Raw genomic sequence first — 23,058 nt, 5'->3', positions numbered from 1 at the left:
AGAAATTTCCCCAAATACAGGGAAAGAAACATACAGATAAGTGAGGCATATAGAATCCCAAACTGCAATGACCAAAAGAGAATCTCTCTGCACCATATAATACTCAAAGTACCGAAGTCCATCAGAGGAATAAAATCTTAAAAGCTGTTAAAGAAAAACGAGTCACACATAAAGGTAAACCCATTAGAATTACAGCAGACTTCTCAACACAAACCTAAAAGGCCAGGAGGACTTGGGGTGAAGTGTTTCAAGACCTAAAAAGATAACAAATTCCAACCATGACTTATGTACCCTTGAAAATTTTCCTTCAGAACTGATTGAGAAGCCAGGCACGCTGATACATTATAAGCCTGTAATCCTAGCACTCAGGAGTATGAGGCAGGAGGATCATGATGAGTTCAAGGCCAGCCTGGGCTACACAGTGAGACCCTGTCTCAAAACAACATAAAACAAAACAAAACAAACTGATGGAGAAATAAGGTATTTCCATAACAAGGAGCACCTCAAGAAAGTCACGGCCACCAAACCAGCATTACAAAAAACTATCAAGGATGTTTTAGAGACAATGAAGCCAACAATGCCAATAACTCAAAAAGAATTAATACATCTGGCAGGAAGAGCCCCTAAACAAAAGGGAAAAAAATCAACAGCAGGAAAACTGCAATGACAGGAATAAGTCAATATCTTTCAATAATAATTCTCAATGTGAATATACTAATCTACCCAGATTGGTAGAATGGATCAAGAAACAAACTCCAATGATAAGCAGTATACAAGAAACACATTTAATTCAAAAATAAATTCACAAAAATCAAAGGATGGTAAACAATATTCCATGTAACAGGATCCTGGAAAAAGGCAGGAGTAGCTATCCTAATTTCAGACAAAGGGGATTTAAAGCCAAAAATGATCAGAAGAAACAAAGAAGGTCGCTACATAGTGATTAAGGCATCAATTCAAAGGGAACAGATAATTATAAACATTTATGTACCAAACACCAGTGCACCCAATGTCATAAAACAAACACTATTGGACATGAAAATTAAATAAATAACAATACAATTGTAATGGGGGACCTTACTACCCCACTGTCACAAATCAACTAAGCAAAGACATATCAAAATTAAACCACAAACAGACTTAATATATATTTACAGAGTGTTCTACCCAGCAACAAGATAATACACATTCTTCTCAAGAGCACATAGGACTGCAAAATAGACCACATATTAGCCCATAAAGCATGCTAAAGTAATGCAAAAGAATTGAAATTATCTCAGGCATTAGATCATAGTGCAATGAAACTAGAAAATAATGCAAAAGAAACCAGAGAAACTATGCAAACACATGAAAATTAAACAATATCTTCTTGAATATCAATGGGTCTCGGAAGAAATTAGCTCCTAAAATCAAGCAATAATGCCCATCAACATAATAGAACCTATTGGACAAAATGAAAGCAGTCCTAAAAGAAAAGTTTATAGCGGGGAATGCTTACATTAAAAAAAAAAAAAAAAAAAAAAACAGCACAGGCTGTGGATGTAGCTAAGCAGCACAGCACCTGCCTGGCAAGTGCAAGGCCCTGAGTTCAATTGCTGGTACCAAAAAAGAAAAATCAAAAACAAAAAAAAAGACAGCTTAAATAAATAATTTAATGATGTACCTCAAGGTCCTAGACAAACATGAACAATCCAAACCCAAAGCGACCATGAGGAACAAAATTATAAAGATTAGAAAAGAAATAAATGAAATTGAGACTAAAAAAGCAACACAAAGAATGAGTTGAAGAGTTGGTTCTTTGAAAGATTAAACAAAATAGACAAACCCTTAGCCAAACTTACAAGGAAAGAAAAGACTCAACTCCATGCAATTAAAAATGAAAAAGGTGAAGTCACAATGGATTCTGCCAGACTCCAGAAGACCATGGGTAACTACTTTGAGAATCTGTATGCTAATAAATGGAAGATACAAAAGAAATGGATAGATTCCTAGATACATATGAATTACCAAAGCTGAACCAAGAAGATTAAAAAATCCTGACTAATCCAATATCAGTCAATAAAATTGAAGAAATAATTTTAAAACTACCAACAAGAAATGCCCAGGTCCCAAGGGATTAACTGCAGAATTCTACAAGAAATTTACAGAAGGTCTAACACCAACACTCCTCAAACTCTTTAATGAAATTAAAAGAATAGATCTACAAGCCAAGCTCTTTAATGAACACAGAACAAAAATCCTCAATAAGATACTACCAAACACAATGCAGTAAATATTTTAAAAGATCATATACCACGACGAAGCAGTTTGCATCCCAGGGATGGTTCAACATATGCAAATCAATAAATGTAATACACCACACAAATAAAAGCAAGGACAAAAATCACATGATCATCTCAACAGATGCAAAAAAAGCATTTGACAAAATCCAACATCCATTCCTGATTTTTAAAAACTCTGAAAAAATAGGTGTAAAAGGTCTTTATGTCAATCTAATAAAAGCCATCTATGACAAACCTACAACTAACATCATATTAAAAGGAGTGATGTTGAAAGCTTTCATTCTAAAGTCAAGAACAAGACAAGGGTGTCTGCTATCATCGCTCCTGTTCACTATACTTCTTGAAACATTAGCCAGAGCAATCAGGTGAGAAATAAAAGGTATATGTATAAGAAAGGAAGAAGTTAAATTATTATTATTTGCAGGTGACATCATCTTCATAGAAGATCCCAAAAACTCCACCAAAAGACTCCTAGAATAAGCAAATTCAGTACCATAGCAAGAAACAAAGTCAACACTCAAAAATCAGCAGCATTCCTGTACACCAATAATAAACTCCAAGAAAGAAATTAGGGAAACAATACCTTTCACAGTAGCATAAAATAGAATGAAATACTGTACTTAGAAATTAACCTAACCAAGGACGTGAAAGACCTATAACAATGAAAACTATAGTACTCTGAAAAAAGAGATCACACAGTGTATCAGAAAATAGAAAGATAGCCCCTATTCCTGGAGAAGCAGAAGCACATATAGTCAAAATGGTTATACTACTGAAACTATTATACAGATGTAAAGCAATCCCAACCAAAATACCAATTACATTCCTCACAAAACTAGAGAAAACAATCCTAAAATTTAGACCAAACTAGAAGAGACCTAGAATAGCAAAAGCAATTCCGGGCCACAAGGGAAAGGCAGGGGCATAAAGTGCAAACTAAAGAACAGACAGTACAGGGCCGGGGATTTAGCTCAGTGGTTTAGCCGCCCGCTGCGCAAGTGCAAGGACCCGAGTTCGATCCCCCGTACCAAAAAAAAAAAAAAGAATAGACAGTAGGAAATAGCAAGATGGATCTTTGGCATAGGGGTAGGGAACTGAAAGACAGAGGGAGGGGGAAGGAGGGGAGAGAAAGGAGATTCAAAAAGAGAAGGCAGAGATTGTGAAGGGATATATACAGGCACCAAGTCTCTACAAGGAATGTGATTATCATGTACTACAAACATGTATTAAAAAATCATACATGTATATGTAGATGTAGGAGAAGGAGTCCAAGAGGTACAGGGAAGGGGAGGGAGGGGGTTCCTCCCCCCCCAAAAAAAGGACTTGAGAAATGTCATTTACATATACCAACTCCCAAAGATGAATGTAATCATAATGTACTAAAAACATGTACCAATAAAAAAGAAAAAATTTAAAACTGGAATACTACTCAGTAATAACAGCACACAAATATGTACAACATTGTAGATGAATCTCACAAACATTATGCTGGTCCAAAAAGACTACAAAAGAATATTGTACTGTACAATTTCTTTTTTTGTTTTGTTTTGGTTTGGTTTTTAGAGACAGTCTTGCTACATAATTCAGGCTGGCCTTGAATTCACTATGTAGCCCAAGCTGGCCTTGAATTCACAGCAATCCTCCTGTCTCAGCCTCCTGAGTGCTGGGATTACAGTGTACGATTTCTTTTATATTAAATTCTTGAACAGGCAAAGGTAATCTACAACGACAGAAATCAGTACAGTGGCTACCTGGAAAACTGACTATAAGAAAACACGAGAGAACTTTTGGGAAAAATGGATATTATTTTAATTAGGGCAGTGATTACATGGGTGTATATAATAGTCAACAATCACATGTAAAATATGTGAATTTTATTATATGCAAATTATAAAGTAAGTTGCTTTTTCCTAAAACTCGTGATATTGCTAAAGTTAGGCTTACAGGGAAATTCATAGCTTTAAATAAACACGTTAACAATAAAGGATAAAAACTATGATAAAAATTTTCTTTTCAAAAAATTAGAAAAGGAAATTAAATCTAAGAAAGTAGTAGGAAAGAAATAACAAAGCAAGAAATACAACTTTAAGACAGAAATGACACCAAATATTGATTCTTTTAAAAGTCAAGTAAAGCTGCTGCCCTCTCGAAGCTCCCTGACCACTCTGGCTAACATGGGCTCTTCCTCCCTACTTCTTGGGCTTATTGCTTTCTTTTACTATCTGCATGATTCTCTAGACCTAAAGTTAGGACTAGGGAGGTAACTCTACGGTAGAGCACTTGACCAGTATGTGCAAAGCCCTGGTTTTGATTTCTAGCATTGCAAGGGAAAGAAAGAGAGACCTGTACTATTAGTAATTTGATTGAATACTTATCATCTGTCTCCCTTTCCAGAATGTAGTTCCTTGGCCAAGAATTCTGTCTTATCTTCTTCACTGCTGTATCTCTAATCCCTAACAAAAATGCCTGCCACATTAAAGATACTCAATTCCAGGAGTGGGTGAGTTGGAAGGAACGAACCCAGGGCCTCACATATGGTAGGCAACACTCTACCACTGTGCTACATCTTTAGCCCTTTATTAAATTTTACTTTGAGATAGGGTCCTGCTAAATTGTACAGGCTAGGTGGGATTACAGGTATGTATCATTGCTCCTGGTTCTAATAAGTAATTTGGTTTTTTTAAAATTCTTTTATTGGTACACTTTAGGTATACATTTACATTTATCATTGAGTGCTTGTACCTGTACATGATGTATCTTAGTTCTTATTTTTTTTCCCATTACCTGTGTGCCTTTCACCTCCTCCACCCTTCCCTATTTACATAGATTTCGTTTCCATTTTTTTTTCTTTTCTCATAATTTTTCCTTTCCCTTCTTCCCTTTCCCCTTCCCCTCCCACCACCCCTACACCTTTGGACCTTTTCCTATTTCAAATTAACAATTATTCATTTTAATCATTTTAATCCTTATTTACACTTTCAGTTTCTTGCACTAGAGAAACCATTCAGTATTTACACATGTGTGTCCTATTTATTTCACTTAAGAGTATGGCCTCAATATGCATCCATTTAGCTATAAATGACTCTAGTTTCTCGTTCTTTATGGCTGAGTACTACTCCATTTTATAAAAAAAAACACCTCATCTTCTTTATCCAGTTTCCAGTTGATGGGCACTTGGGCTGTTTCCAAGCTTTAGCTATTACAAACTCTGCCGCTATAAACACGGGTGGACATATATCGCTGTGGTATGATTCTTTTAATTCTTTTGGGAAGATACCCAGCAGGGGAGTAGCTGGATCAAATGAGATCTCTAGCCCTAGTTCTTTGAGGTATCTCCATACTGATTTCCACAGTGGTTGCACCAGCCTACACTCCCACCAACAACGAGAAGGGTTCCTTTCTCTCCACACCTCCACCAGAATTTGTTATTGGTTGATTTCTTGATAGCAGCCATTCTTCCTGGGGTAAGGCGGAATCTCTGCTGTTTTCATTTGTATCTCTCGAATGACCAGTGATGTTGAACATTTTTTCATATATTTATATTGCATTGCTTTTACTTCTTTGTCTGAGAAATGTCTGTTCATTTCAGATGCCCATTTTTGAATTGGGTCTTTGAATTTGGGGGGTCTGATTTTTTTCAATTCTTTATATATTCTAGATAGTAGACCTTTGTCTAAGGTACAGCTGCTAAAATTTCTTTTCCACATTGTAGTTGTCTGTTAGCTCTATTGGTGGTTTCTCTTACAATGCAGAAGCTTTTTAATAAGATGAGATCCCAGTTGTTGATTCTTTGTGCTAGCTCCCATGTTACTGAGGATTTGTTCATAAAGTCTCTAATAAGTAATTTGTTTTGAGGCAAAGTATCACTATGTAGTTCAGGCTAGCCTCAAACTTGTAGTCCTTCTGCCTCAGCTTCCCAAATGCTGGGATTACAGGTGTGCACCACAATGCCCAGCTTCGATAAATTATTTTTAAAATGAGATTTTTTAAATGCCACTAAAGAAATATACAAATGAATTTTGAAAATCCATTAGAAGAGTATCTTCTGCAATCACACATTGATTTTCTCTATATATGAAGTTTTCTCTTAAATTTCCCCTGCAAATGTCATAGAAAATTAATATATTTACTAATAGGACTAAATGAGTTAAAAACTCACATAAAGCAAAAAGTAAGTCACTTTTGAAATAGTAATCCCAAGTATTCAGGAGGCCGAGGCTAGAAGAGACCAATCTGTACAACACAGCAAGACTCTGTCTCAAAAAGTAGTCTGGCTGGGCATGGTGATGAACACCTGTAATCCCACCACTCAGGAGGCTGAGGCAGGAGGACTGCCACAAGTTCAAGGCCAGCCTGGGCTCCATAGTGAGTTCAAAGCCAGACTGAACTACATGCAAGATCCCTGTCTCAAAAAAATAAAACAAAACAAACAAACAAAAAGTGTGGAAGCCAGTTTAAGGGGAAAAAAAATCCTCAACCCAGTTATTCCCTGGGAAGAAAATAAATCTTCATAGCATTAATACTAAAGAGAATTAGTAAACATATCTTTTAAAATAAGATCTCAATGCTAGGCATGGTGGTGCACACCTATAATCACAGTACTTGGGAGGGAGGCTGAAGTAGGAGGATCACTGTGAATTTGAGGCCTGCCTGGACTACAGAGTGAGTTCAAGGCCAGCTTGAACTACTTAGCAAGACCCTGCTGAAAGAAAAGAGAAGAGAAGAGAAGAGAGAAAGAGAGACAGGAGAGAAAGAAAGAGAAAGAAAGAAAGCGTAAGAGCAAGAGAAAAGAAAAAAAGAAAAAAGAAAAGCAAGCAGGTGTCTCATGTCCTCTTAATTTTTCATTCATGAAATAAATGACAATCAAACAATGGGAAGCTGGGCATAGTGACATATGTCTGTAATCCTAGCATTCTGGGAGCCTGAGGCAGGAGGATTCCAAATTTGAATCCAGCCTGGGCAACTTAGCAAGATCCTATCTCCAAATGATAAAAAGGTGCTGGGGATGTAAGAAGGCCCTGGGTTCAGTTCCCAGTACCACCAAAAACAGAGGGAGGTGGTGGTGTTATTGCTTAAATTGACCTCAAAAAATCATAGGGTTTTTTTTTTAACAACAAAGAACATTGTGAACAAAGCAAAATGATAAACCACAGACAAAATATTAACTTGTACTAACAAAGGATTAATATATCCAGAATATAATAAAGAACATTTACAAATATGAAAAATACTACTTCTTCATATAGCCAAAACTGACATTACTGCTTCAGAAATTTAAGCTGACTCTTGAAATACTACTCTACTTTCTCCAATCACTCATTATTTCATTTGCTGTAAGATCCACCAACCTTGTTTCTCCTTAATCAAAGTTCTTATGCAAACAATGATGAATCACAGTCAACTTGATTTCCCCTATTTCTTCCACCCCTCGGAATTCCAGAAGAAACCCCACAACTAACCATCACCAAATATTAAGAAAGGGAAAATCTACAGCCCTGAGAGAATAGATGGTGAAGAGAGCTAGGACCTCCTGTAAGGGCTGAACTCGTTCTCGAACAAGAGGGGCTCCCTGGCCCCCCAGTGACTGAGCTGAGGCTAACTTACTGGAGCAGAGCTATTCCTTCCAGGCTTTTCCAAGGGATTCAGGTGACAATATGCTGGTCACTTTCCTCAAGCACGCCCCTGGTAATTTTACCTCCAAGGGTTTCTCATCCCCCTAGTAAAGATTTTTGGAAGGGAATGGGTTAGGAATATGAGTAAGATGTCGGAGATGATGAAATGTTTTCTTTTTTACTTCCCCATATATGAGTGATCCAAACATGAGAGAAATTTAAAAAAACAGAATTAAAGACTTACATATATTATCTGAAAACTTCAGAATCACTAAAGGATTAGTGCTTCCCCCACCTCCCATTAAGTATGATAGGGAATAAAAGAGTTCTAGACACTACAGTTACCTGAAAGAGGTGTTAGGGCTGGTGCTGGTATATGGACCATGTCAATACCTATTGAGTTCCTCGAGGCTCCAATTGGTAGCCTCTCTCCAGGTGGCTCAGAAAGCAATCTCCTGGCATCTCTAGTGAGCCTAGGAGCTGAGAATGGGAGGGATAAATAGGAACCCTGCATTGGAAAGAAGAAATGTTTAAAGAAGAATAAAGAGAATAAGCCTGTTTGGAGCCTTGGGCAATTGTGACCCTTCTCTCTGGGCCTCAGGCAGATAAAGCCCCACACTGCTGTTAGGAATTGTACCAGACTCCCTCCCAGAAATCCATTTTAAACACTGGCAGAGACACAGAATAGCAGCATATAAATCACTCCATAACTCAAACTGCATAGGGATCCATGGAAGAGTGGCTAGCCATCACAAGCAAGAGAAAACTCAGAGGACAAAAGTGCTGCCCCTTTTAAGAGGGAAGGGCCAAAGAGAAGCCCCAACATCTCATTCTGCTTCCTTTGAGAGAAGAATTGGGTTTACACACTAAAGTGATAATCCTTCAGTTTTTGTTTCTGTGTAACTGTTAACCTAAGAGAGCAGAAGAAAGTAAAACTAGTCCTATGAACAAACAAAAGCACTTTAATAATTTGTAAGGGAGGGAAAAGTCAACAGCAGTTTACTTTTCCATTCTACTGATAAACACTCTGAAGCACTAAACTACAAATCACAAAACAACAATAAAAATAAACCCCACAAAATTCCCAGCAAAATTCAGTAGTCTAGAAAGAGCTATGAAAAAAGACTGAGATTTCATGAGCATCATATTTATCAGCAGACACCATGCTGGGAAAGCACAGGAGCAAATGAGAAGGAAGATAAAAATCTCAAAATTAGAGAATTACTGATATAATACATAATCTCTTCCACAAAATGCATTCAAGAATATAACTGAAATTTTTAAATAATCCTTTTAGATCCTTAATGATTAAGAATTTCTGAGTTGGAAGCCAGGCATGGTGGTACACATCTATAATGGCAGCACTCATGAGGCTGAGGGCAGGAGGATTGCTGAGTTTGAGGCCAGCCTGGGCTACACAGTGAGTTCAAAGCCTGCCTGAACTACATAGCAAGACCTTATCTCAAAAAAAAAAAAAATTTTTTTTTTATGATTTGGGAACAGAGAACAGGGAATGTTGGGCAGCAGAAACAATGAAAGGCAGAGCTAAAATACGTGTTAGTTCTTATGCCACAGCCTGAAGTGAGCATCATTTGAAGTTATGCCTTGACAAAATGATAAACTAATGCATGTCACAGGTTTTCTCAACTACTTCATCAGTTAACTCTTTAAAGCAAAAGGTTGGACAGTAAATTCTGGTCAGACAAAGATAGGGAAAACCCTTTTTGGTTGGCCATATTAAAATAAAATAAGCTAGTAGTGGTTGTACATGCCTGTAATCTAAGCAGTCTGGGAGGCTGAGGAGTGAGGACCACAAGTTTGAGCCCAGCCTGGGAAGTTTAGGGACTTTAGCGAAAGCCTGTCTCAAAATAAAAAATAAAAAGGGCTGGAGGTGTAGCTCAGTACAAAAGCCCTGAGTTCAACCCACAGTAACACAAAAAATTAATTAAATCTTTTTCTTGGGGCCATAGAAAATTCAAGGAAAATATGTATCTATCTGGGAGCACTGTAGCTTCACTTCTTGGTGGATGAAAAGAAACAATTAAGAAGAGTAGTCAGAACCTAAGTTCAAAGTCTCTAAGCTAGAAGAACATTCCACAGGGGTTCTCTCAAGACCTTGTATTCCACAATGTATCCCTTTTAACAAATCCATACCATTCTCCATGACCACTAAGGAAAAAAAAAAAAAAATCACATCCTTGACTCCTCTCCTCATATCTAGTCAAGGTTTCCATATCTATACAGTATCTCTAAGTACCCTCCTCTAACTCCCTCTATACAATGGCTAATTCCTGATCTGGACACCTGCACCACCCTCCACATTTATTTGCTCCCCTTCAATCCACACCAGATAGTGGGTTTTCTGATTCTGATCATGTCAATCTTCACTCACCCACAATCTTTAAAATTATCCTTTCTGTCTTAAAATACTTGATTGCTCACCTTCTGCCTCATCTCTGACCACCAAGTACCTCTGGTCCAACCACCTCCATCCACACACCCTCTGCCCATGCTCTCCAGCCTCAAGAGCATAGTGCTCTCAAGGGCCTCTGACCTAAATTGATGCTATATCCCTCTTTCCCCACCTCTTCATTGAAAAGATGTTAGATTCTAATGACTTAATTCTAACTCATGCTCTCTTTCAGTGCTCAGATTAATGGTTAAGCCCTTCAGAAAACCTCTAAGCTCTTTCCTTTTTATTCTAGTGTGTACTCAATATAGCTAAGCTGCAGTGCCAAGGCCCTGGGTTCCATCCCCAGCACCAAAAAAAAAAAACCAAAAAACCCAAAGCCATGAAAACACATGACTCTACCTGTGCACACAACAGACGTACCACACTTCACATCCACTGGAACATACATTAAGCAGTACCTAGAAACGAACTTTTTTTAAAAGACTGAATTATTTCAGTTTTCTTCAACTAAACTTTTCACAGTACTTTATCTGGGAAAAAGGGCTGGACCTGAAGCTGAGCTAGAAGGAAAAACTGAGCCAGAAAAAACACCACATAAGGAAAGACAGTTCCCAGAGGCAAAGGCAGAGGTTCAAAACCTGATGCTGACACCCAACTTTCCCCATCATTTCAGAGGAGGAGAAAGCCCAGTATAGAAATCAGGGGGGAAAAAAAGAGGGGAATAAAAAAAAAAATCCATAATGTGTTACCACATGCCATGGATCCCCTAACATGCTATAAACAAAGCATTACCTTTTCCCCCACTTGTGAGGTGTTCTGAAAACAGTCATGATGCTGTTCTCCAAAGCCCAAACTTCCATGCCCTATCAGAACTAGTTCTCAGACTGATAATATACAAGCCAACATTCAAATGTCAGCACCAAGGGAAAAACAGCATCCCAGCTCATGGTGACAAAGACAAAAATATCTTTTAACTCCCTAATCCATTCTCTATCCTGCACTTCCCAACTTCACAATGGTCTCATCATCTTCCCAGGCTTCACCCACTCCTTCCTTCAACTTACCCTACAAATTCAGTAAGTAATCAAAGATGTACACATTCTAATGCAACAGATCTGACTACTTACTTCTCTTGTGAAGGTCAACTGACCCAAACAGATTAAATCACAATACCCATCACTGTAAAGTTTTACCATAAACCTAACTGGTATTCCCTGTCTACAAACTATCTCTTCTACATACTGCTAGAGTAATATTCTTAAAATTAGAGGCCACGTGAATGCTCCTCAGCATAAATTTCTAATAATTTCATGCTTCCTATAAAACAAATTTTAAACTTCATGATCTAACTATAAGCCATCTCTCCAGTCTCACTCTGGTCATCCTCATAATGTACCCAGGGATATATAAAAGACAGCTCATTAATCTTTACCATTTATCATACTTTCTTCTTTACACTGCCTGTATTCATGCTATTATTTCTAACTTCCTTGCATCTCCACTCAATGATAGTACCAACCAACTTCTTCCCTCAAAACACAAACTAGAAAAGAAACCAAACACAGCCCAGACAAGAAGATTATAAGAATCTATGTTCTCAGAACTAGGCATGGTGGCACACACCTATAATTCCAGTACTCTGGGAGGCTAAACCAGGAAGACTGCAAGTTCCAGCTGAGCCTGAGCAATTTAGCGAGCTCCTTTTTTACCTAGTTAAGGGTAAACTTGGGTTCGATGCTTGGTATCACGGGGGTTGGGGGGGGGGGACACAATGATCTCAGAAGCAGCATAGGCTTGAAAAAGGTACACCCCCTTGAAGACCAGTTAAGTGGCTCAGCTTTGCCACTTTCTTGCTAAATTGCACTGGATAAACCAATCTGCTTTCTGATCCTGTTTCATCATCTGTAAAATGTATCTACCCTACAGATCGGAACAATAAAATAAAGTGTGTCAAAGTGCTTGTAAGGCAATGTAGCATAAGCAGTACTTAAAGGGAAATTAATAGTTTTAAAGGTTTATATTAGAGGAAAAAAAAGTCTGAAAATTAATAAGCTATGTATTTTTTTTTTTTTGAGAAAGCATCCTGCTATATGTAGTCCAGGTTGGCCCCAAACTCACTATGGCCCTAAACACAAGATTTTTCTGCCTCAGCCTCCTGTATCCTCAGATTATAGGCCTGCATCACATGTCCAGCTATCAAAGAGCTTAAGAAGTTTGAAAGAAAACCAAAATAAACCTAAAAAAAACAAAACAAAAGGAAGGAAATTATAAAGCAAAACCTACAAAAAAAAACACAATGGAAGTCACCAAAGCCAACAGTTCTTTGAAAAAAATACTGTTATCCAAGTATTTGTGTAAATTGAAAAACAATGCAAAAGTAAGCTACTGTTACCCAGGAGAGGTGAAACTTCAAATACAAAGGACTGAAGTAATAGTTTCCTTTTTGAAAGGGTTAGTATAACTGACATTTGGGCCAGATAATTGTTAGGATTTGTGTGGGGGCTGTTTAGCAGCGTCCCTGGTCACAAGACACCAGTAGCATCCCCACCTCCACCCTCATGAGTCATAACAACGAAAAAAAGTCTTCATAGTTCGAAAACTTTCCCCTGAGGGGCGACATCATCCCAGTCGAAAACTACTGCTCTAAGAAAACAAAAGGGCCACATCACATTATACTGGCTAAAACCAGATAATTCACAGCCACTCCTAATTTTAGAAGAGCAGTTGTTCTGCCCATTAGGACTAGGGGATGATAGAACCCAAAGCAGCAAGAGCAAGACTGAAGAAAGAGGCAGGTCTTAAGAGGTTTCAGCAAAATCGCACAGAATAGGGCTGGGGATTTAGCTCAGTGGTTTCGCCACCTGCTGCACAAATGCAAGGCCCCGAGTTTGATCCCCAGTACCAAAGAAAACAAACAAACAAAATCGCACAGTGCTCAAGATGAGAGAAATAGACAAGCTATAAGAGCTAAAATAGTGCCAGTCACCACAAATAACTGTATCAATTTTATTTCTAGAAAAAGGCTGAGAAGCATATCACTCTAAAACTGAAGGGAAAGAGTACTGTATAAAAATGGTCCTTGAAAAGGAAGAAGTTAAATTATCATTATTTGTTGATGACATGATCCTCTTCATAGAAGACCCCAAAAACTCCACCAAAAGACTCCTAGAATAACCAAATTCAGGAGCACAGCAAGATACAAAGTCAATACTCAAAAATCAATAGTGTTCCTGTATACCAATAAAACTCACACAGAGAAATTAGGGAAACAATACCTTTTGCAATAGTATCAAGTAAAATGAAATACTGTACTTAGGAATTAATCTAAGGAAATGAAAGACCTCTACAATGAAAATTATAGTACCCTGAAAAAGGAGATCAAAGAGGACGTGAGAAAATGGAAAGATCCCCTATTCCTGACAGGTAGAATCAATATAGTCAAAACAACCAAACTTCCAAAACTGTTATACATATTTAAAACAACCCCAATCAAAAAACTAAAAACAGCCTGTAATCTCAGCATTCGGGAGGATGAGGCAGGAGGATGGCCACAAATTCGAGGTCAGCCTGGGCTACATAGTGAATTCAAGGCCAGCCTGAACTGCAAGGCAAGAGCTTGTCTCAAAAATAAATAAATAAAAAATCATTCAAAATACCAATAACATTCCTTACAGAACTAGAGAAAACAATGGTAAAATTCATATGGAACCAGAAGAGACCTAAAAGAGCAAAAGCAATTCTAGACAAGGGAAAGGCAGGATGCATCACAATCCTAGACTTCAAGTTATACCACAAAGTTATAGTGACAAAAACATCATGGTATTAGCAAAACAACAGATTTATGGATCAATGGAACAGAACAGAAACAACTCCAGTCATACTCAGCTACCTTATCCATGACAAAAGAGCCAAATACTTTCGCTGGAGGAAAGATATCCTCTTTAACAAACGGTGCCAGGAAAACTGGCTATGTGCCAAAAATTGAACCCAGACCCATACTTCTCACCAACTACTAAACTAAAATCAAAATGAAACAAAGATCTAAGTATTAATTTTGGGTGTGGTGGTGCACACCTGTAATCCCAGCACTTGGGAGGCTGAGGCAGGAGGACCACTGCAAGTTTGAGGCCAGCCTGGGCTACACAGTGAGTTCAAGGCCAACCTGAGACCCTGTCTCAAAAAAGAAAATCTAAGTATTATAACAGAAGCACTTAATCTGCTGGAAGACAAAATAGGTAAAACTCTTGGAAGACGTACGAATAGGCAAAGACTTTCTGAATAGAACCCCAGTTCCATGAGAAATAATACCAAGGATCAACAAATGGAATCACATCAAATAAAAACCTTCTGCACTACAAACAAAACCACCAACAGAGTGAAGACACACCTCCAGAATGGGAAAAAAAATTTGCCGGCTACTCCTCAAAGAAATAATATCTAGAATATATAAAGAACTCAAAAAAAACCTTGGACCTCCCAAATTAGAGACTCAATCAAAAACTGAGCATCTGAAATGAAAGGACACTTCTCAGATAAAGAAGTACAAATGGTTGATAACTACTGTTATGTGCTGTAGTCAGGGTTTTGGGAAAGGAATACATTAAATACAGGACACATAATTTATAGGATTATTTTATGATAATTACCCAAAAAGTCAAACATGAAGGAGTGCAAGAGATTAGCCACACACTAGAAGCCCAATGAATCCAGCCAAGGGCCTGGATCCCACAATGTCCCACACAAGTCCAGTTAAAGGCTTAGAGTCCAAAGCAACGTCCTCCACGAGTCCAACCAGTGGCCTAGAGCCCACAACAATGTCTCATGCTTGTCCATATTGAGGATCTGCACCCGGAAGCCCCAAAGTGTTGGAAGTGTTGGAAGCCAGAAAACCTATGCCGGTGGGATGAAGGATTTGTGCCACCAGGCTGAGGGGTCTACATTGGAGCCAGGAAGTGATGTTCACGGTGAAGATCAGAGCTCCCCCGACAAAAACAGCAGCCATTCCCAGCGACAGCAAGGCCCTGAGCTCCTCCTCTGGCGAAAACAGCCTAGTTCGCATCAGGAAAACCATCCACAGCAAGCTTCTAGAAAAATCAACAGCCCACGATCCTCCCCTCCGGCTCTTTTTTGCCACTGGCAACAATCCACAGGTGGACCTTCCACGCCCAGACCACGCTGATTCAGTTCAGCTGGGCATTACAAGTTGACCGGTCCACCCCTGGTCAACTTGATAACCAGACACATTTCCTTAAATCATAGCCTCTAGTGGTAGATTTGTGAAAAGTTAACAAATCTTGGCCTCTTCAGATTTACACTGATGTAACAATTACATATATACAATTCTCATTACACTCATTTCCACATTATGGCTTCAAATTTTAAAATTCTTTGGGTTTCCATTTATATGCATAATTTAACAACACTTAAAAAGTCTTACATCCACGAATCACTACATTAAAATCATAATAGGAGAGAGCTAGTAAAATCACAATCCTTGCTTCCCATTAACTTTGACAACAGGTGTGGCAACACTAAAAGACATCCCAAGAAATCTCCTGCATCCCAAATACACTCTTCCCTTCTGGTAAAAGACCTCGTGTCATTTTTCCATTGTCCTGTTCCTTCTCAACAGCCACATCCTCCTCTATTTCACCCTTGCAATCCACATCTCTACTGGAGCCTCTCCTCTGGCCACACACTTCAAAACACCCTGCTAGGGCCGGGGATTTAGCTCAGTGGTTCTGGCACCTGCCTCGCAAGTGCAAGGTCCTGAGTTCGATCCCGGGTACCAAAAAAAAAACACCCTTCTAGTTCTCCACTCTTAATTTCCAACATAGACCCACCAAAAGCCCTCAACAGTAACCATGCTACCATTCCAAAAATATACTACATTGAAATTTTTCTGCCACCCAGGGAATGTCTAGCCAAAGCACAACATACACTGCCTGGGATCCAGCAGTCAATGCAGTCCTCAACAGAGGCCTCCCAAGCTTCATCCCAACTGGCAGCATTTCCACAGTTCTCTGACCTTCCAGGCTCTGGCCAGAATCTCCCATATAGCTCAGGGCATACTAGAGCTGCCTCTTTTGTCAGTCTCTCAAAACCTTTCCAAATTGATTCTCAAGGCTTTTAAGCTTAAGCCGCATGGCCAGGCAACATCACATCAAGTACCCCACTATGTCCGTGTGGGTTCAAATCCCATCCCTGTCACCAATTTTGCTGTAGTCAGGGTTTGGGGAAGAGAATACATTAAATACAGGATACATAATTTATAGGATTTTATGATAATTACCCAAAAAGTCAAATGCAAGGAGTGCAAAAGATTAGCCACACACTGGAGGCTCAAAGAATCCAGCCAAGGGCCTAGATCCCACAATGTCCCACACAAGTCCAGCTAAAGGCGTACAGTCCAAGGCAATGTCCTCCACGACTCCAACCAGTGGTCCAGAGCCCAAAGCAATGTCTCATGCTTGCTGGTATTGAGGATCTAATTTCTGTGTTAGTTACTTTTCTCTCGTTGCTGAGACAAAATACCGGACACCCAAATTTAGAGGGGAAGGGGTTTATTTGGCTTACAGTTTATAGAGGTTTCAGTCCATAATTGGCCGACTCCAAGGCAAGGATGGCAAACAGGCATTGCAAAGCAGAAACAACATGGCACACACAAGGCAGCAAGGGTAACAAGAGACCTTAACAGTATCTTTCTGCCTCTTTTATCCCATCCAGACTATCAGGAGTAGGGCGGTGCTAAACCACTCTCTCATGTGTAGTGGTTTAGTAATCACAAGTGCTTAATCCCAACGTCACACATTCCAGATTCAGCTACCTCTGACCAAATGAGGCTTTGGGGGGACATCCAGACTAACAGTATGTAAAAAAATATTCAACATCATTGGTCATTCAAAAAATGTGGTGGGGAGTATAAAATAGAACAATCATGCAGATTCCTCAAAAAACTAAAAATACAAATTCCATTTGACCCAGCTATTCCCTTTCTAGGGATCCTCCCCAAAGAATTAAAGACATCATCTTAAGCGATACATGCATACCCATGTTTATAGCAGCACAATTCATAATACCTAAATCTTGGAAGCAGCCTATATTCCCAACAACAGATGGGTAAGGGCCGGGGATTTAGCTCAGTGGTTCTGCCACCTGCCTCATAAACGTAAGGTCCTGAGTTCAATCTCCAGTACAAAAAAAAAAAAAACCAAAAAAACAGATAAATGGATAAAGAAAAGGTAGTATTTATACACAATAGAGAACTACTTTGCCATAAAGAAGGATACGTGAGGGCTGAGGATTCAGCTCAGTGGTTCCACCGCCTGCCCTGCAAGCGCAAGGACCCGAGTTTGATCCCCAGTATCAAAAAACAAACAAACAAAAAAAAAAGATTCTGGAGACCATAATGTTAAGTGAAGTAAATCAGACACACAAGCTTAAACATACCATGGTTTCTCTTATATGAGAATCCCAATACTGTATATAAATAAAGTGCAAAATAAAAGACAAAAGGAAAAAAGAGAGAAAAAGGTATTGTAAGCCAATATAGCCAATATACCTAAAAGTGCACTTTGATTAAAATAACTGCTTTATGTGTTGCACATGTTCTTTAACCTGTCTGTCTGTTAACCTATGTTTATGATAATTAACTTCATAAAGATAAAACAAATCTGTATATGTGCTACCAAAGTGAGCACATAAAACAAATCTGATGCTGGCTAAAACAAGAGAAAAAAATTTACAAAAAACAAGAATAGCGTGGAAGAGGAAAAAGAATTCTTATGTACATGTACCAATTCTCCACAGTGAATATAATCATTATGTACTGCAAACATGTACTAATAAAAAAAATTTTTAAACTTAAAAAAAAAAGTCCTTCAATCAAATTCCAAGAATTTAGGTATCTTAACAGAGCAAGATAGAAACTGTAGCTAATAGAACATTTTTTATCACTCTGAACTTCATAAGTAATAGAAATAAATCATTTCACCTTAATAAAATTATTTAACCTAAGAACTGAATAAATATTTTTTCTGAAAAACCCCAAATGTAGGGCTGAGGAGATAGCTCAGAGGTAGAAGTCCTTGCCTAGTATCCATGAAGCCCTGGGTTCCATCTAATAGTAAATAGAAAGATTGATCATATATGTATGTGTATGAATATATATCTTATTATTTTTTTAAAATATATTATATGTATATATGCTTTTGGCTGTGCTGTGGATGGAACCCAAAGGGTCCCATGCTAGGCTAGGTAACCACTGAGTTATATCCTCAGCCCTTTTAAAAAATTTTTATTTTGAGTCAGGATCTCTAAGTTACCCAGGCTAGTCTCCAATTTGAAATGCTCCTTCCTTAGCCTTCTGAATAGCTGGCACTACAGCCACATACCATCATGCTCATTTATAAGCATGTAATTTTTTAACACACTGTCCTTTAGTATCTTCAGGAGACTGGTTCCCTGCAGATATCAAAATCTACAACTGTTCAAGTCCCTTTATAAATTGTTGTAGTATTTGCATTTAACTTATGCATATCCTTTCATGTACTTTAAATTATGTTTAGATACTTATAATACCTAATACAATGTTAATGGTTTTTATACTATATTGTTTAGGAAATAATTACAAGAAAAAGTCTGCATATGTTCACCACAATTTTTTTAGTATTTTTAATCCATGGTTGGTTGAATCCTCAAATATTCACAGATATCAACTCTAATTAAGAATTTGGCAAGAAAGCCAGGCATGATCGAATATACTTATAATCCCAGCATACTAGGAGGCTGGGGCAGAAGGATTACAAGTTTGAGCCCAGCTTGGAATTTAGAGACTTTTTTTTTCTTAGATAGTTTCATTATGTAGTTCAGGTTGGCCCTGAACTTACTATGTAGCCCAGGCTGGCCTTTAACTTCCCAGCAATCCTCCTACCTCAGCCTCCTAGTACTGAGATTACAGCATGCACCACCATGCCCAGCTATCTAAAAAATTTTTAAAAATTAAGGGCTGCAGATGTAGCTCAGTGTGAATGCCCTAAATCCCAATACCTTGGGGAAGAAAAGGTATTCAGCAAGAAGAATCCAAGAAGTCAAGATAGAAGACTGGACAAATATCCATTATACTCCCCACCAGCAACTGAAATCCAATCTGAACCTGATAGGGAGTTCTAAAAATGTCTTAAAATATAATTCTGAGAACCTAGATAGTATAAAGCAAGTAGAGATCCAGACAGCTCCTCAGGAATAATGAGAGTCAAATAGGACAGTATACACTCATACCATCACGGTCTTCCATTACTTTCACTCATTCTACTTTACAAAAACAAGCTACACAACTAACTAGGTGGCTCGAACTGAATAAGCTAGCAGTGGACAGTGATTGCTGCCATCAGGGAAAAATAAAACTGCAACAGTCATTTCCTAGCAGAGGTGGGAAAACTGACTCTTGATCAATATGGCAGCTGTTAAGATGGACCAATGAGGAATACAGACAGCAGCATCAGCAAAGAAAGAGGATTGGGATTCATCCTCCTCTATGACTCTAGACTGGAACACATTTTCCTAGGCTCTTTCTGATTCAGTGATGATAACCTATGACAATGTTCAGTTCCAAGAAGGTGGTTTTTTATAAACAGACAAAATATCCCTCAGTCAACTGAATCCTATGCTGTGAAAGGTCAGAATTGAGAAGCCTGTGGCTAAGTACAAACAACCCTAGACTGAAGATTAAAATAAAAAGTTCAGGAGGCTGAGCCAGGAGGCCAGCCTAGGTTACATAGCAAGACCTTGTCTCAAAAAAAAAAACGGGGGCGGGGGGGCCTCAAGTAAAAAAGGAAAGGTTCAATGCCACTTTAAGAAGTGGAGTAGGGGGCCAGGGATTTAGCTCAATGGTTTCACCGCCTGCTGCACAAGCGCAAGGACCCAAGTTTGCTCCCTGGTACCAAAAAAAAAAAAAGAAGTGGAGTAGGGGGCAAAAAAGGAGTGAACACACCAAATATAAGTCTAAAGGGGAGCCTACCAGCTATAAAAATGCAGTCCTCTCCCAGTAGGAGCAGCTTAGAGTCCCCAGAAGTGGCCAGGAAGCACAGCAACACTCCAGGAGATGCAGTCAGATTTCCAGGACTGTAAACCTTTCTACAGAATCTCTCCTCACACAATTCTCTCACATACACATAAGCAGAATTGTGAATGTAATTTCAGAAAACTCCCAGACCACTTACAATAACCATACACCTACTCCAAGAGTCCATGACCCCAAATCTACCAAAGCAACTCTGCCATGGATTCCCCCATGACCTGGGCAACTATACTCCACCCTCAAATCTCTGGACCAGAGAATACACACTTGTCAAAGATAAGCTAAATGCTAAAGGTGCTTCCAAAACTAAAACAAGATTTATGTGTAGGAACAACAACATATTTCCTGGGAATGAGTATCTGTGTGTACTGTTGCTGAGTTTTCAGTCTACTTTGTCACTATGGATGACCTACTGAATCCAATTAGAAACATCCCACTCTCCCAGCAAAAATTCCATTAGAAGCAAGGATAAGGCAGTCTGTCCCTGAAATCTACTCACCATCCAGCAGGTCTTCCTCATCATCCCTGTCATTCTCCTCCACTGCCACCACCTCCTCCTCCTCCTCCTCTTCCGCATCCTCCAGCTCCACGTCCGGGTCCAGGTCTGGATCGCTCCCTGAGGCAGATTCGTCTGACATGGCTCCCAGAGGTCCTCAGTGGGCATTACCGACTCATGGTCCACTGCAAGAGTCCTAAGAAGAGGACAAGAGACATTAGAATCACCAAGGTTTCTCTTGGGAGTACAAATCTCTTGAAGAAAAAGATACTGAAGATGAATTCCTTGGGGATTTTCTAAGCAAGGCAAGTTAGACACACCCAAATCTCAGCCTCTCTATGAGTATACTACCCCAACAAATGTTTTGGCAACTCTGCCCAGCTCAATCTTCTTCTGGCTGCTTCGACAAGAAAAAAAAAAAAAAATTTTGTGATGTCAAGAATTGAACCTGGGTCTACACAAACAGTAATCTACCACTGAGCTACATCCCTAGCCCGAGAAAATATCATAAAGTAACAACAGCAGAAACTATATACCTCAGAATTGCCATTTGTTTGTTCCTTCTTGGAACCCTTGTTTCCGAACCACCAACTCCCTATATCTGTATCTGTCTACACGTATCTATACATACTTACAATCACAGGCGCTATTTTAGACATAGCAGGAAGAACAAAACATGCAGGAAGTGCATAGGAGCTAGTGTGTGTCAGGAGGTGCTGCTATTCCATACAGTGGTATCAGGGAATTCTCACTGAGCAGAGGCCAGAAGGAAGCAAGGGAGACCTATAGACATCTGGAGGAGTACATTCCAGGCAGAGTGAGCATCAGGGGCTGAGCCACAGAGTGAGAAGGACTGGGAATATTCAGGGAATAAGGACTAGGTCCTGCCTGGAACAGGCCTTAAGAGCACAGCATGAACAGTTCACTCTCCAATCACCTGAATGAAGGGTTACCAGGGGGAAAATAGCTCTTTACCACAATGTGACTCTTCCCAAAGACATGGAGAGCCTCAGGTATGGAATCCTGTGGTCATGTCTTTTCTGTGGCTCTTTCTTACCTCCTAGCTCACTCCAACTCCCTTTCTTCCAAGAAGCCTATATGAATACTAACTGTCCTAGATGTCTAGAATCATATTCTCTCTATTGCACTCCACTGGCCCATGCTAACTTCAGTATCAGTCTTCACTGAAGGCTTCATATGGGCTCCCAAGCAAAGTGATGTGTCTTCTTTGATTTCCGATCCTGATCCAAGAGTAAACACCTAAGGGCAGGAATTCAGACAGCAACTGTGTCTTTGTATCCTGTAGCAAGAAGCATGTCCTACCTATACCTAAGTTATTCATTCACACTCACTCCCTCATTTACCAACCTGCTACACTTATATCTACTATGTACTTAGAACTGTTCCAGTCTGTCTCTTTCTCTCTCCTTCTTTCCTGCTCTCTTGTTCTTAACACTTTACTATTAACTATAAACATCAATTCTTAAAAAAAAAAAAAAAAAAAAAAACAAGGTAAAGAGATAGCTAGATGAGTAGTTCAGAGATAAAGTAAATATAGCAAAATGTTAACTTATACATCACTAATTATTTCCATTTTTCTGTATATTCAAATATTTCATGTATAAAAGAGGGAGAAGAGATCAAGGTAAATACTCTTACAAGACAATCTGCTGCAGACAACCACACACACACACTCAGGTCATCCTCAATTCCTTTCATCTCCCAAAATAAAAACTGAAGGCCCAGGGATTTAGCCCAGTTGGTTTCGTCACCTGCTGCGCAAGCACAAGGACCCAAGTTCGATCCCTGATACCAAAAAAAAATAAAAAATAAAAACTGAAGCAGAAGTCTCTAATTATCCAACATAAAAACTATTCCAAAACTGAAATACCTTATTAAAGATCAGACATAATTTATAAACATTTATCATTGATAAATGTTTAAGGAGATGAAAGTGCTAATGTAATAGTCTAGTTAATTAGCTTGTAAGTAGGCAATCAGTAAGGGATAGGCCTAAGAGTTGACTAGATAAAAAGAAAAGAGCCATACACCAAATTAAGAGCTAATTCAAGCCATGCAGCTGGTTTAGCTTAGAAATGTAAAAGCAAACACAGGAAAAAAGATAAAAAGTTAGGATAAGAATGTGCAGATAAGGACCCTTCCTAAGAAGAAGGTTC

General features: G+C 38.9%; 1 protein-coding gene across 3 annotated transcripts in view; it reads right to left on the bottom strand.

Annotated features, from left to right (window-relative positions):
* Positions 1-23,058, bottom strand: part of Rad54l2 (RAD54 like 2) — an 89,510-nt gene that overhangs the window by 42,511 nt on the left and 23,941 nt on the right. For all 3 annotated transcript variants that reach the window (XM_004834169.3, XM_021239417.2, XM_004834170.3), the window contains one exon: positions 20,885-21,077. In XM_004834169.3, the coding sequence (XP_004834226.1) occupies positions 20,885-21,023 (139 nt within the window). In that variant the 5' untranslated portion in view covers positions 21,024-21,077. The remainder of the gene's footprint in view (positions 1-20,884; positions 21,078-23,058) is intronic.

This window comes from Heterocephalus glaber, unplaced genomic scaffold, assembly GCF_053883595.1.
Source record: "Heterocephalus glaber isolate CG9 unplaced genomic scaffold, H.glaber_assembly_v1.0 deba00001504, whole genome shotgun sequence".
Taxonomy (NCBI): domain Eukaryota; kingdom Metazoa; phylum Chordata; class Mammalia; order Rodentia; family Bathyergidae; genus Heterocephalus; species Heterocephalus glaber.
This window is presented reverse-complemented; position numbering and strand designations above follow the sequence as displayed.